Below are 16,994 nucleotides of genomic sequence, written 5' to 3'. Positions count from 1 at the left end.
GTTTAACCAAACAAGCTCATATCTATAACTATGTTCATTATCTACATTTCTCAAGAAAATTACCGTTCTTTTATGGCTCTCTTTAAATTTTAATTGAAAAATGATTATTCATGGCTCAAAGATTATCCCCAATCTAAAACTATTTTTTGTTTTCACTTCAACTTAAAAAAAAAAAACCTCCATTCATTCTCCATCAATTAATTAACTCGTAACTCATTCCACGATGATATCAATAAAAATAAAGTAAAACATAAATATAATTTTCGTTTATCCATAAATAACGACAATAAGTCGAACGGTTTTAAGGTAACGAGATTCCTTATTGAGTAAACTTCGACCCACATGAAAAAACGTAATGATCAGGGTATTGTCTCGTAGGGTGAAAGAAAGGGAAATCGATTACGGATATAAAGATAGAAGGTGAAAAATGATGGCGAAAACCTTTATAGAATATCAAGGCATGGATATAAAGCAAAAGAAAGGAAGAAAAATGGTAGAGGAAGAGCAGAAATAATAAAAATAAATGGTGAAAACTTTCGGTGGAAATGCAATGATCGATGATGTTTGGAAGATAAAAATAAAGGTAAATTGCATTGAATGGAATCATCCATTAATGCTTTAGATTCAGCTGCCAGTTGCAGTGTTGCACGCTTCAATTAATTCTCTTTAAATCCATCAATTATGGGATGGGGGGAAGCTTTTATTTTTCATTATTATTCACTTGTCTCTTTCTTTTTATCATAATTTATGGAATCTTCTATAGTGCTCCGACGACCCATCGAATGAAGATCAATAATTTTACAAATTTTTTTTTTTTTTTTTAAGTTTTATACTTCTAATTTCAGTTAATTTCATCTATTTTTAAGAGATTATTAGATTATTTTCTCGAAAATTATAATATATTCTCTTTAAATTATTGAAAACTTTTAAGAGTATTCGGATTTCGGAATCCTTTTGAAACCATAAAGAAAAACCCAAGTAAAAGTATTAAAAACCTACTTCTTATGGGTATTTAATAGTGGCTGATATAACATATCACATAAAAAATGGATGATAATGTCAGTATATATTTCACAGTTGAAATAAATAAAACATTTTGCAGAAATAAATTATAAATTTTTATTATAAAGAAATTCAATTAATTTGATAAGAAATAATACCCTCTTCTTCATTGATCATTTCTTCATCAAAACCATTTTTCTCCAACAAAATAGAAGTTTTTTTATGATTAAATGTAGTATCTCCACTCTCAAAAACAATCTTTAACTTTTTAAAGACTTTATATCTCTGTAAAAGAGATGAAATTATATTTTCTTGTAATGATTTTAATTTATTTGGCATAAAATTATGGGTTCCACACGTGCTTTATAATTATTTGAAAATCTTTCATCATGGTGCTAACTGCTAAGAATTAGTGGGGAAGCACTCAACAAGTTATCTACTTTTTTTTTATGAAATTAATTCTTGTAACTCAAGTTATGCTTAATGACAAATTATACTTTAAGTCATAATTATTTTTTTGGTAATATATATGGGTATTATAAAAAAGAAATTATATGTATATGTATATCATAACAAAGTAAATAAATTTTCCAAATTTATAAAAAGAGATTTATTTTATAAAATAAATTGAAAACTACTCTTTTAATAAAATTAAAGAACATAAATTAAGAAATTTTAATATACATTTTATTTATCTTAAAACTAATCGATTATACTATGGCCATTTATTATTACAGTTCTTCTTATACAATTGCTTAATTTTATCAACTCTATTGATTCAAAAAAAAAAAAAAGAATTAAATATACTTTATTTAATTTTTTTTATACTTTAATAGGAGATTTTAATAATTATAAGAGATTATTTGATAATTAAATTTATTTATTAATGCAAATTTAAAATACTTTCTGAAAACATTATAAAATTAAGAAATCCGACGAGACCAAATCAATAATAAATAATTTATATTCATTTTTTTAAAAAGAATTGTATTTAAATAACCTAATTGTTAGGCACATTCACTAAATCAAAAGTAAATGCAAGAATAGTGTGGTGATAATTTTTTTTATTTAATTTATAAAAGAAATATGGATACTACAAAATTAATAAAGAATAGGGAATTCTTTTGCACAAGAAATTAAAACGAAAAGGTAGGGAAGGAAACAGACAGAAGTGGAGCGGCATTATAAAAAAGCAAAACCCCGAATAAGGCTAGTTGGTCCACTCCCAATCAATAATTAAAAATACTTTTATTTATTTTTTTACCTAAACTCAACAAAAATAAAATAAAATAATAATCCCCCCCACCCCCCACCCACAAATCAAAAGTCTCCCCTTTCTCTACAGTTCTGTATCTTCAACGTACAAGTGATGTAACCGGACCGACCAACAGAACCCTCCGCGGGTCCCACCTCTCATTGCTCCCTGGACCCCACCCCCACGTTCCCCTCCTTATTATGCGCATTTATTATCAATCATCTACTCTCACTTTGCTCCACGTGTACTTCTCTCCCCCATCCCTCCCCTCCTAGCCGTCTATCAGGTTTTGTCTTACCATCGGACGGACCTGATTCGGTTACGTAAAATGAAAAAGTGCATGATACCCGGACGGAAGTAAAAGGGAAATATATTTGAAAAATAAAATGATAGTTTGACCAAAGACCAAAGTGCGAGAGAATATTATAAATGAAAATAAAGAAAATGATGACGTCAGTATACCTTTGACTATGTTTCTCTTTCTTCTTTAAACCCACCTCCACTGGCTTCTCTTCTCCTCCACCACCTTTCACTCCAATTTTAATCTTAATTTTTTTTCATTTTTCCGTGGATTTTCCCTAACTTTCTCGCTGAATTTTCCGCCCTGCCAAACAGGCCAAAACGAGAGGAAAAATGGTCAGGGATGATTTGTACATTACGGTTCCGAGTTTCTTCAGGTGTCCGATTTCACTTGACGTGATGAAATCACCTGTCAGTCTCTGTACGGGCGTAACCTACGACCGAGCCAGCATCCAACGTTGGTTGGACAGCGGCAACAACACGTGTCCGGCGACGATGCAGGTCCTTCACAGCAAGGAGATTGTTCCTAACCGTACGTTACAACGTCTCATCCAGATCTGGTCAGACTCCGTGCAGCAGCACCGAGTCGACTCAACCGAGTTGGCGAACGTAGTCATCTCTCAAGATCAAGTGAAGGACATCATCAAAGAGACGGATATTAAAAATGAAGATTTCCTGGAGAATTTCTCCAAGATAATCTCCTTCGCGCGAGAATCTGACGAGAACAAGAAATTCCTCGCGAAATTGGACGGCTTCGTCATCATGCTGGTTGAGATTTTGAGTAAGGTTAAAGATAAGGATATTTTGGAGCAAGTAGTTAGGGTTTTGGCGTTGATTTTGAACAAAATTGAAGATCAAGAACATTTGATGAACTTAATGTTGAAGAAACATCAAGATAGCTTGACTTCGCTCCTTCTCGTTTTGAAACAAGAACAAAACGTAGATTCAAAAATCGAATCGCTCAAAATCCTTGAATTCATCGCCGTTGACGCCGAGTCGAAGCTTTTAATCGCCGAAAGTGAAGGATTATTATCGGAGCTCAAACACATATTAAGTTCGAACAACGCCGATCAACCTCTAATCGGCTCGTGTTTATCTTGTTTAGTTTCAATTTCAGTATCCAAACGGCTGAAGTCAAAGTTAATAACAAACTACAAACTCATCCCGGAGCTGAAGAAACTCATAACAGACAAAAACGTCTCCGTTTCGACGACGGAGAAGGTGTTGAAATTGTTAGAAACTTTGTGTTATAGCAAGCAAGGGAGGGCAGAAATTTGTAACGATTCAAATCTGGTGCAAGCGATCGTACAGAAAATGTTGAAAGTATCGGGTGTAGCGACAGAGCACGCGGTGACGATAGTGTGGAGCGTGTGCTATTTGTTTAGAGATCAAAGGGCGCAGGAAGCGGTGACGATGGGGAACGGATTGACGAAGATTTTGATGGTGATGCAGAGCAATTGCTCACCGGGAGTGAGGCAAATGAGCTCCGATTTGTTGAAGATATTTCGGGTGAATTATAAGGCGAGTTGTTTGTCTAGTTATGATACGAAAACTACTCATATTATGCCGTTCTGACTTCTGAGTACATGAATGAATGAATGAATGTGTTTGGACAGTGGGAAAATTGGGTGCTTAGATGGTAGTTTAAAGGGGAAGAAAAATTATAAATGTTTGTAAATCAAAGGAAAATTTTGTTAGTGAATACAAGCACAGAATTCAGAATTAATTCAATTTCTTTTTTAAATCCCTCTGTTTTTGTTGTTCATTTCTTTCATTTTGTGTGTAGTTTCAGAACCCAGAATTCAGTGCAAACCATAGTGGCCAATCTCACTAACTTCCATAACGCATATCGAAAAATGCATATAGAAAGTAATTGTGACTCTAATGAACTCAATTTTTTTTTTTTTAACCACAATGTGTAGGGAATAGGGACTATGAAATTACCAAATGAACTCAAATTTCCTGCCAATGAATTGGCGACTAATGACTAAAGTTTTTGTCGTGTCCGGGAATGAATTGTCCTCAATGACTAGTTATTGGTTTAAGCAACGGTTGTATGGCTAGTTATTGGTATAAGCGACTGTTTTCAATGACTAATTATTGGTTTAGGCGACTATTGCCCAAGTTAATGACTAACCCGTCTGTCGTCAACAACACTAATTATTAGTGTAAACGAATCGGAGCCCACGATTTATAGATTTTGATCTATACATTGAAAATTCAGGACATAGAATTGAAAAAGATGTGCTTGAGGCTGAACCCATGAATTGGGATATGAATGGAATGAAAAGGAGAAGAGATTACAACATAGTTTAGTGGTTATATTGACCAAAGAGATTCCTTAAGAGGTACAGAAGTAAGGAAGAGAAAGTTTGACAAGAGAGAACCTACTTTTTTGTTTCGGCCTTGAATTTGATTAATTAAAGCAAAACAAGGGTTTAGAGTAAGACAGAGAGACAAAGGAATGGGCTTGCTTTGTTCATAATATTAACCTTTCTTTATCAATTAAAAATTTCTTGGAATGAAAGGGATGGGGAATCACAATCCCAAAAGCTAAGCTTGACCAATTCCAATCCCTATGAAATCACATAAAATAAACCACAAAGATTAGCCCTAGAGAAAGCACATACAAATTAAAGGAAGAGAGACAATAGATTTATGAGCTTAATTACAAAATTAATCATATTTTATGTTATGGTTTTGTTTTGTTTTGTTTTTTAGATCTTGGAAAGAAAAAGGTTTGGGGATTGGTTGCAAGAGCCAAGATGCATATTAAAAGTGTGAGAGAAATGGGTTCCCCAAAGCACTCTAATTCTGAAGTCCCTTTTACCTTTTCTTTTTATTGTTCTCATTCTTTTTTTCGTTATACACTACATATTACAAGGTGGGTTATATATATATTTGGTAATTGAATCTTGTGCGGTTCATAATCACTAGAGTATTATAATAGTTTTTAATTACTTGATCAATATCTTAAGAGCATATGTTCAAAAAGATTCTTCACGTTAAAGTCTTAAATTAATCAATATCTAACCTATTTAAAATCTTTTCAAAACAACTCATTTGACCCACCTATGGGTAACCCAACGAGAAAGGCAAACCAATGAAAATATGTATAGCTTCAACCTACAGTCTTAAGTTAATATTTATGTCCATGCTTTACTTAAGAGGTTACGACAATGAGTTATTGTTAGATAATTTTCCCTAAGGATTAGATTAAGTGTAAAATTGTCAATTGTTTTGTAGTGGAAGTGTGTTATTATTCGATGGGGGGTGAGAATGGACACATCTCACGTGACCTTTATTTTAATTTGATGTATTGTAATTGAAACAAAATAGGTATTAGATTTGGGTGTGGGGACTCCTACATCTACATCTCTACATCATGATCATTGATTTGATGAAATTGAATGATATAAACAAGAAAAATCAAAATTGAAGTTGATGGAATGGACTTGGGTGAGAAGCTACTCCAATGGTTAAAGAGGAATGGAAGATGGTGATTGTAATGTAATGGCCTTTGTGGCTTGGTTTGTTGTTTTGCTTTTTTTCTTTTCTGTAATTTATGTCTAATCCAACAGAAAAGAAATGTGTACCAAGTTATCCTTTAGTAATGTAGACAAATAATACACTTTATCACTCGTGACTCTTTCGTTTGAAGAAAATTAGGGATGTGGCGGGGTCAAGAGACCTCCCTTATTATGCACCCACTTTTCGATTTTGGTTGGATTTGTATGTTACGATGTGGTGCGTTTTTTATTTCTCAATTGCATATATGATTAGTGATTCTTAGAGAAAGTTTTCAATTATATTTGAAGATAAATATTTTAAATAGTGAGTTGAAGAAGCATTATTATCAAAAAATCATTCTCTTTGAATAGTAATTATAAGAGAAGCAAAGTGGGATCTAGATGGCCCATTTTCTTTTATTTTTATTTGTTTTGAAACAAGTCAAAGTGGAATTAGGTGCTTTCTTTGTGTGAAATGACTGGTTGTCTAATCTTGGAATTAAGTTACAAAAAGAAGATACAATCCTACCATTCTTTTTACCTTTCAAACCCACCTCACAATCCCCCGTTTTATTCTCTCCTTTACTTTAATTCAACATAATCCTCTTTCATTACCTAATTAATTACTTGATTACATCATCACTTGATTAGACTAATTCATGGTTTGGAATAACATCATTATGTCCTTTGATTACTTGTCCTTTGCATTTGGAATTTTTTTGAATTTACCACATTTTTTTTTTTTGACAATGACTAAAGGAGACATCATGCAAACAATAGTTGCCCTACTTGCATCAAATGCTATGGCCTTTGCTTTCTTATTGATATGATAACACAATGAATAGTAAAAAACTAAATTGACGAGACCTTCTGACAAAGACTCATGAGATAGCTTCTCGGCAACCCAAGAGGGAGAACTACATACGCTATACCTAAAGTGAACAATATCATACTATGTTAACTATCTTTGCATGATTGAGTGAATAATATCATACTATGTTAACTATCTTTGCATGGTCGAATGATTCTATAGAGACTCTTGAGTGTATTACTCAAGAGGGGGTAGTCACTGAAACTCTTACTTGATCAATAGTTTCAAGATCTTTAGAGATTAATTAAAGTGTATATAAACTGGCCTGGACACTCTCGATCATAAAAATATATATATTTGTATGTGTGTGAAGCAAGTTTATTACATTAACATTATGGGGTAAAAAAAAAAGAACAAAATCCTCATTTATATTAGTATTTATATTTTTGAAAAAGTATTGACTAAAATTTTTATGCAAAGAATGACAGAGAAATTCTTTTTACAAAATTCAGTGACCCCTAAAATAATTGGGCCTTAGCCAATCTTTAAATTCTTTTCATTTTAGGGCCTGGGAGCTAACCAAGATTTGAAACCAGTGCATGCCAATGTAAGCCCATCGGGCTCTTAAAATGGCTTAATAAATAATAATTTTGTAGTCTTCTTTGATCACTCCATGATTTGGTGGGCTTTCTTTGTGATGGGTTTATGTAATTTTATAGAATTAATGTAAAAGATTTGGTTACATAATTAGTAGTATAAAATTTTGCAAAATGCTATGTCTATTATTTTTTATAATATATCTTTGGTAAAGAAGGGCTATTATGGACATTTTATTTTTGTGTTTTCGAATTTGGGACTTTCTATAATCTATATCATATTTTGAAACGAATGACCCATAAATGATAATACCCCTTATAAGTTGTTTTGTTAGGAAAATATAAAAGGACTTTCCAATATTAATCTATCAAAAAGTTTTAACACACAAAAACAAATCAAAGTCAATTTTATATAATATATAAGGTCTTTTTAAAATTTTAAACTTTAAATAGTTTAAAAGATCTTATAGAGAAGCTGTAAATAGTTTATTTTAAATTTATAAACACTTTTGAAATACAACCAACAATCTAATTTTTTTTTTTTTTTTTTTCAAAATGCTTATAACTTTAAATAGCTCTTTTTGTGAGTAAATAAGTCTAACTAAAAGATTTTTAAAGGAAGCTTGAATGGATACCTTATTGAATTTTAAATGTATTAATGACATAGTCATTTATTGTGCAAATGATCCCTTTAGCTAACCATAATCAATTGATATTCTTCCTTAATCACTATCATTTCTTTACTTACTTTTTTTTTTTTTTTTTTTGGGGGATAACTTAAATTAATCAAGACTTCCAACCAAATTCATAAAAAATCTAAAAGTGATTTTACTTCAATATACTAGTTTTGACAAAAATTGTACATTTTAATTCAAGTCAACTTTACATTTTTTTTTTGGATTCAATAATATTAAATGAAAACAAATCCATCAAAAATCTCTACTAAAGTAAATTAAAAGATAAAGATAAATTGACGTGAAAGCACCAATATTTTATCTATGCATTTGAGTGATCTTATGAAAAGATTTTTGAGCTACAAATCTATTGTACCTTATTATTCAATCTCTATGGAATCCAACATTTCTACATCGCACTATCCACAAAAATCACACCCATTTTAGTCATGATATGACTATTATGCATGCTTCACTAATGTTTGCCCATCAATTTGTATGAAATAATGGAGGAATTAATACCCATCTCTTCAAGAACATACACAAACACAAAAGGCATATTACACTTTCATCCTTTCCTTTCATCCCTACTACTACGGTATACCAACACTTTAGACTTTTAGTTTAACATTAGTATTTTTTACCTACTTCTTAACACGGTAGGGGTTTTTGAAGAGTACTGCCATCTCTATGTTATTGCCTTAGTGCTAAAAAGTGGGTCACACATACAATCGTCAGGCATCTAAAAAGACTAAATGGTCTGTACCCATAGTATTGGCAAGTGAACAACTCAAAACCTAGGGATACATTTGATTTTCCCGCACAAAACACTTTCTTGCACTGCAGAAGCACTTTTTGAGTCAACCAACCACTAGTTACATGGAATCATTGAAATGTTTGTAGTTTTCTCCGACAATTAAGGTTATCGTGAATAGATATGCTATTGACTATATATTCATTTTAATTATTCTATGTTATTAACTATTAGCTTATGAACATAAATGATTAAATATTTTTTCTTTTATAAAAGTAGTTTGGTGCCTTCGTTTTATCATGATAAGATTATGTAATTCTAAAGTTAAAAAAGATATTTTACATTTTAGAATGTAAAAAGTTTAAAGATAACTTAATTGACTTCAATTTTTTTATATACGAAAAACCTATATAGATGTACATAAAATGTAGGGATGGGCGCAGGCTGGGTTGGGGCCGGGACCCCATGCCTCGTCCCGTTACCCCCTCTCATGACCGTCCTCGGCATGTCCTCGCAGGTGGGGATTTTTCTCAGACCATCCTTGGCCCGTGGGGACAAAATCTCCCATCCCTCCCGGCCCGATGAACGGGGCTTCGTAGGGGATTTCTCCTGCGGGGATTTTTACCGTTTGTAAATCAAAACTTTCTGTAACAATAATTTTAATTATTTTATTGTAAAACTAGCACTTGATAAGTATTATATTTGACTTTGACTGTTTATTTATGAGTTATTCATTAAAATGACTAATTTAAGGTAAGAAAATATAATTCTAACAATTTCTTGTAAAATTTAATTAAATTTAAAAAGCATACATAACTACTACCTAAACTGAATTAATTGTTATTAAGTTGTAACACGTTTCTATAATAATTAAATGAGGAATTCAGATTCTATATTCTGATGCTTTATGTTGCTGAGGCATTGACGCATTGTAATGTTTCACTGAAATAGTCTCATCTCCTAAATTCATAAAATAAATACTTGAAAAAAATTCGCTGAAATTGATTAGAATAATTGAATATGGTGAATAACACAATTCTTGCAAAAATTGGAACATGCTCATGGATTTCAAGTAATAAAATATAACCATCTTTAGGCGCATTGTAATAATCCATCCTTCAGTTGCATTGTAATATATAAACATCCTTCAGCTGCATTTTAAATTTATTTTTGGGCCATGTCCCATGTATTATTATTTTGTGAAATTCACAAGTATAAATACATATATTTAATTATTAGACTCCCTCGTTTAAATATTTTTCTATAAATTTATACAAACATTAGAATATTATAAAAAATATAATAAATTTAGTACATTCTTAAAATCATGATTTAAACTTTACTTTATTACAATCTCGTAAGGGAACAAAAAAAAAAAAACATAAAATTCTCAAAAAGCGGCGAGTGGGGCTCCACAGCCGGGCCGGATTGCACTATCCCCTTCCCCGCCCATCCCGGATGCAGATCTTACTAGGACCATCCCCGGCCCTATCCCCCTTTTTTGGGGTTTCCCTAGCCCATTTGGGTCGGGTCGGGACGTATCCCCCGAGGCCGGGGCAAACGCCCATCTCTATAAAATGTGTCTTTGTGTCGGTGTAAAATTCTTGGTTGCAACCATATGAAATTTTGATATGTATTTAAATTCACAACTCGCATCAAAAATTGATTATAACGTATGGATGTCCTGAAGTATTTAGAGAGTAAAAACAAAGGCTAGTAACTAATAGTCGATTTCACAATATGTGGATCAAGTTAAACATCCATCAACGATCTTTGATTCTAGGTTGAAATTTCATGATGTTTTGGAATAAAAATCAACCATATATATATTTGAAAAATATTAAATTAAAAAAAAAAAAAATTCTCTTAGATTAATAGAAACTAATGCACACTAAATATTAGCACACCCACTTTATTACACTAGCTGGATTCAGATACTGATATGTGCTTTCCAGAATTATTGTCGTTTTAGGTCGAATCCAACTATAGTAGATGAGTCTCGAAAGGTATTTCGCTGTGACCATGGGACTTTCACAATTTTATCCTAAAAGACAAAATTGTACAATAAGAGACCAAAGTTATCATCTTAATCCTGTGAGATTTTGATACCAATACACTTAAATATAATCTTATAAATAATAAAATAAATAAAATTCTAAGTGTACTGAAACTGTTACAAAAACAATACTAGTGGCAATGATTTGTTGACAGAAGTATGAACGCAGGTGTGCCACGCCCACTACATTGAATTTGGTATTGTAATATAATTTAGAAGTTGGCAACAAATCTTCAAATGGGGACAATGATTTTGATCGAACCATTATCAGCATGACACGTCTCAATCACAATGTTACTTTTCAACTACAATGCTTCAATTTTTTTTATTATTGTTATGTCCAAAAGTTGTAGCCCACAGGAGGAGGAATTGTACATTCCAAGCAAGTGTTTTAACGAACTTAATCTTAAATTACATTACACTGGATTTGGCTTTAGTTAGGGCCTCATTTCTAACGTGGGATTTCTATTATTTAATTGCATAATGTAGATTTGCCAGGGAGAACATTTGAAATGAAATCAATGTATGGTGGGATTGGTAATTCAATTATTTGGGTTGTATATGTTTCATTATTCTAAATACTGTTCTATCCAATCCTATTCAAAATACATATTTGTTTCAATATTTTCAAATTCCAATCTTATTCTATTCAACTAAAAATATTTGGATTTTCTTAATCCCTTAGGTTTGTTAATTTAACTAAACACCCATAACAACAAAAGTTTATAAATTGACAAAAGCACTCTTATCCACCCACATATTCCCGGTAGCTAACCATCACCGTTGGAAGGTGGTCAGAATCTGTCGAAATAGCACACAACCAGTTATATGTGGCCGGTCGTGCTCCGATTTGACATTTTTTGGCCAGGTCCATCATTGATTTGGCTAAAAAATGCTAGATAAACGGCCAAAGATCTGGCCTTTGACAACCAGATCAGGTAGTCAATGATGGCTGAGATTTGGCCGTCAACGACCAGATCTTTAGCCGTAGATCTAGTTGTTTCTGAACAGATCTATGGTGGATCCAGCTAGAAACGACCAGATCAGCACTCTACTGGACAGATCCAATCGGTTGTGCACCATTTCAGCCACTTCGGCCACCGTCTGACGGTGGTGGTCGGTTGTCAACATTTAATAGGTGAGTGGGGATATTTTTGTTAATTTTAAAAATTTTATTGTAGGGGGTATTTAGTTAAATTAACAAATGTAGGAGATTAAAAAATAGTCTAAATATTATCAGAAAATGTTTTCCAAAAATTTACCAAACACATTTTCAAATTAAAATTCTATTCTCATAATAACAATTTAACTCAACTTTTTCATTTAAAAAATATTATTCTAAATATTCTACCAAACACAGGCTTATCTTCCAAGTTGCATTTTCGTGTTACAAATCTTAAATAACTATGGATTTTGTCTATAAAACATTAATATTTAAGTCTAATAAATCTTCTAGTATGACCGAGAACCAAATAGCAACAGATTAGAATGAATAGAACGTAATTTGCGAGGACAAAAAAAAAAAAAAAAGTCAGACTATGACTTTGGTTTCATTATATGATATTAAATAAAATATATTTCATATTATATATTAATATTTTAACGCTTGTTGATGCTCGGTTTAAGCACCAACGAATTGTCACGTGCGTAACGTTGATTGGCTGTTAAATACACGTGAAAATAGAATGTATAAAGCGAAATAAATGCAAAGGGAGTTTTTTAAGTGGTTCGGATGCTAAGGTAGCAAGTCCTACGTCCACTGATTTGTATTGATATTAGTGTGGGTCAGGTCGCAACTGCGGACTGACTTACAAAAGAGTTGGAAAAAATAAATGTGTTTACAGGAGAGAGAGAGTTTTTTTCTCTGTATGAAAATGGCCGAATCCCCTTGATGAAGGGGTCTTCTTCATTTTATATCAAACTGAAGCGTGTAATCATCATTAAATCCATGGTTTGGTGTGATTGTCAGGATATAATCCGGCTTTACGTCCCATTTTCCCTTTCCCAAGCTGACTTCGCACGACTTATTGCAGGGAAATGGACGCGTGTGAGCTCCATATCATTTGGCAGGTCTGACGTGTGCGTGTTGCTCTGACGGGAGCAGGTCACCCTTCACGTGACTTTCCCACGTCAGCCCTTTATTTTCCCGGGCATAACAGAAGCCCCCTAGTTTTTAAGGTTTGAGGATCGGACCTTGGAAACTAAGTCACATTGGAGTTTTTGATCGCTCCGACCTGAATGGGATGAGCTCGGCACAGAACTCTTGGCGAACACGATCTCGCGCAATTCCTTGCCAGAGCGACCTGACAATCTTCATCTTAGCGACCTGGATCTGAGGGACGCTCCTCTCTGTACCTTAGAGATTCAATGAACCTGGTTCTGCGCGGTCAGGCGCTTTGCACGCGTTAAAGCGTTTGTCAGGCACATTAAATGCATCGTGTGCTGACCCGACGCCATTTTGACAGCATTAGTTGCGTAGCGCGTTCGAAACGACTATTATCACGGCATTTAATGCGACGTGGGGCGCATTTAATGCGGGGAGAGAGAGTGGGCTATCGTTTCGATTCCGAGGGGTGGTAACCGTCGATTCGCAATCCATATAAAAACTCGCATTTTTCAGATGAGGTCACCGAAATTTCTTTTGTTTCGAGTGACGAACCTTTGCAAACCAGAAACCACTCTTTTCCGATCGACACCTCTCAGGCAACTGAAACGAGCTTCGGTCTCGGTTACCCATCGCAGAAGGTAAGATTCTCTTCTTCCTCTTTTTCTTTGCATTTGTTTGGTTAGGCGATGGCGTTGGGTCTCCTGGTGAGACGTGACGCCGTCATTGGATTCGAGCCATGGACGGCAGCTCGACTTACTGCTAGGGTTTAAGAATTTGTCCCCTGTCGCCGCTCGGGACAAACACGAAGGCCTAAATGACCGTGTCTGTCGATGTTGCAGACTAGAATGGAACCGTCAACATCCAGACCCGAGGAAGGAGCCAGCTCGTCCTCGCGGGAAGTTCCCGAGGACACGTTCCTTGACGTCTTTTCGGTCCTCACCTCGGAGGAATTTGATAGGATTAAACAGCAGTTTGACGTCCGTGCGGAGGTGTTCCTCGACCATACCAGATCGTCACAGCGCCCTGCCAATGGCCTTGCCGCGATCTCTGAAGAGATCTTCAAGGGTGGGGGGAGGATTCCCTTCCATCCTTTTATCAGGTCTGTCCTGGATCACTTCGGGATCGCGCCGATGCAGTTGACGCCAAACGCGTACGTCATCGCTGTCGCGATGTACATCACGTGCTGCGAAAGCGGCCTAGGCGAGCCAACTGCAGTGGAGCTCGGCATCGCCTACTATCTCAAAAAGAGCAGGGACAAGGACTCTTATTATTTGTCTCGGCGACCTACCATTGCTGCGGGGATACACAGCTATCCCAGCAACGCGGGGGCCTACGAGACAAAGTTCTTCTTCTTTGGCTACGACGGCTACTGCCGCTTTCAGGATCCAAGTAGGTTTTTCTTCGCGGGGTCTGTTATCTGCTTGCGCGATCTATAGTAACGACCTACTTTCTTTTGCAGTTAACAGAACGACCAGCCAAAACTTACTCGTCGACCCAAATAGGCTCGTATCCTTTGGAGTACTGGACGAGGAGAGCCGGGATGCGAGGAAGCTTGTGACGACCGCGAACTTGCGGAAGTACGGGTTTTTCAGCGACAAGGCGTCTTTAGAACCCCCAGAAGGTAAGTTATACTGGTTCCCTTCTGGTCATAGAACGATTTCGTTTACTAACGAACTTAAATGCAGAAACGATGCCCCCAAAGGAGTCCGGACAGCCCCGCCGAGCACCATTCGTCTTCCCTCGATCGAGGAGTGAGAGGGCGGCCGAAGCTGCTCGTCCTATCCCGACACAGCCGATGCGAACAGTCCAGGCTTCCCAGCCCCGTCCTGTGCAAGGAGCGACCAGGACGGAACAGGACGTTCAGGAGCCAACTGCTCGCCCAAAGCGGAAGGCTTCGGCCCAGAGGTCGAAGATGAGGAAGCAGATTCAGCCCGAAGAGTCGGAGACTGAATCTAAGGGAGAGCCTCTGAGGTCGCGCCAGGAATCCCGGAGGTCGGGCAAGGAGCCCGCGAGTGAGGCGGTTACCGGTGACAAGGCGAAGGACGCACCTGTTCTAGACTCATTGAGGAGTCTGCCCGAGTACCTGCAGCCGATTGTCTATGGCCTGCTCGAGTACGAGCTATCGGAGTCCTACGACGAGTTTGCCGACACGGGCGATGACCTGATGACCAGGTCGTTCCAGCATCTGAGCAAGGTAAATGAGCTGTATTTGAAACTTCATTCTGATTTATTTCTAACTCATATCTTGCTCGCAGGCGTTGCTTGCGATGAGGATGGCCATGGAAAACACGCGGCTAGGGGCCGCAAAGGGGACAAGCGACCTAGAAGAGGAGGTCGCGAAGCTAAAGCAGAGCTTGGAGTTCGTCGAAGCTGAAAGAACACAAGCGTTCAAAGCGGCGAACAGGTATCTGAACCAAAAGGACGCCGCTTTACGAACGGTGGATTTCCAAAAGACGGAGCTCGACCGACGTGTGGAGGAAATTAAAGAGCTTCAAAGGACAACCGCCCGGCTCTCCAGGGAGGTCGGAGAAAAGGACCAGGAGATGTGGGCGACCTTCAAACGGGCTCAGCGAGCTGAAGAAGACAGGGGGGCCTCCGAACAGGAAAGGCTAGCTCTTGAGGCCGAGCTTCAGGAGAGTCGGGAGAGAGTCGCATAACTGTAGGGATGGGCGCAGGCTGGGTTGGGGCCGGACCCCATGCCTCGTCCCTGTTACCCCCTCTCTGACCGTCCTCGGCATGTCCTCGCAGGTGGGGATTTTTCTCATGACCATCCCTTGGCCTGGGGACAAAATCCCTCCCATCCCCGTCCCGGCCCGATGAACGGGGCTTCGTAGGGATTTCTCCCTGCGGGGATTTTTACCCTGTGTAAATCAAAACTTTCTGTACAATAAGATTTAATTTTTTAATTGTAAAACTAAGTGTGATAAGTATTATATTGACAATTTGACGTTTAATTTAAGTAGTTTAATTCATTAAAATGCATAATTTAAGGTAAGAAAATATAAAGTCTACATTTCTTGTAAATTTAAATTAAGATTTAAAAAGCAATACTAACTACTACCATAAACTGAATTATTGTTATTAGTTAGTACAACCGTTTCTATATAGTATTAAATAGAGGAATCAAATTCTATATTCTGTGCTTTATGTGCTGAGGCATTGACGCATTGTAGGTTTCACTGACATAGGCTCATCTCAAAATTCATAAATACATACTTGAAAGAAAATTTCGCTGAAAAATTGATATATAATTGATTGGTGAATACAACAATTTCTTGGCAAAAATTGAACAGCTCATGGATTTCAAAGTAATAAAATATAAACACCTTTAGGCTGCATTGTAATAATACCATCCTTCGGTTGCATTGAATAATATAAACATCCTTCAGGCTGCATTTTAATTTATTTGGGCCATGTCCCATGTATTATTTTTGTGAATTCACAAGTAATATACTTATTTATTATAGACTCCCTCGTTTAAATTATTTTCTATAATTTAATACAAACATTAGAAAAATATTAAAAGTAATATATAAATTTACGATACATATCTTAAAATCTGATTTAAACTTAACGTTTATATACAATCTCGTAAGGGAACAAAAAAAAAAAAAAACATAAAATTCTCAAAAAGCGGGGCGTGGGGCTCCACAGGCGGGCGGGATTGCACTATCCCCTTCCCCGGACCCTTCCCCGAGTCAGGGATCTTACTAAGGACAGCACCCCCCCTATCCCCTTTTTTTGGGGTTTCCGCAGCCATTTGGGTCGGTGTCGGGACGTATCCCCGCGAGGCCGGGGCAACGCCCATCTCTATTAAATGTGTCTTTGGGTCGTGTGAAATTCTTTTTTGCAACCAATATTGAAATTTGAATAAGTCGTATGCTATCTATTAAACAATTTCACAACATTCGCATCAAAATTGATTATAAC

General features: G+C 36.0%; 1 protein-coding gene across 1 annotated transcript; it reads left to right on the top strand.

Moving 5' to 3' along the window:
• The first annotated feature begins 2,751 nt into the window (after nucleotides 1-2,751).
• Nucleotides 2,752-4,361, top strand: LOC116141694 (U-box domain-containing protein 27). The gene has a single exon (XM_031427166.1). It carries the CDS (start codon nucleotides 2,891-2,893, stop codon nucleotides 4,130-4,132), a length of 1,242 nt encoding a protein of 413 aa, XP_031283026.1. The 5' UTR covers nucleotides 2,752-2,890; the 3' UTR covers nucleotides 4,133-4,361.
• Nucleotides 4,362-16,994: the final 12,633 nt, after the last annotated feature.

This window comes from Pistacia vera, unplaced genomic scaffold, assembly GCF_008641045.1.
Source record: "Pistacia vera cultivar Batoury unplaced genomic scaffold, PisVer_v2 Contig40, whole genome shotgun sequence".
NCBI classification, from domain to species: domain Eukaryota; kingdom Viridiplantae; phylum Streptophyta; class Magnoliopsida; order Sapindales; family Anacardiaceae; genus Pistacia; species Pistacia vera.
The sequence above is the reverse complement of the archived record's forward strand: the minus strand, read 5'-3'. Positions and strand labels throughout refer to the sequence as shown.

Bases quoted from the DNA above. Each gene is read 5' to 3' on its own strand.
- LOC116141694 (XM_031427166.1), top strand. From the start codon at position 2,891: ATGGTCAGGGATGATTTGTACATTACGGTTCCGAGTTTCTTCAGGTGT.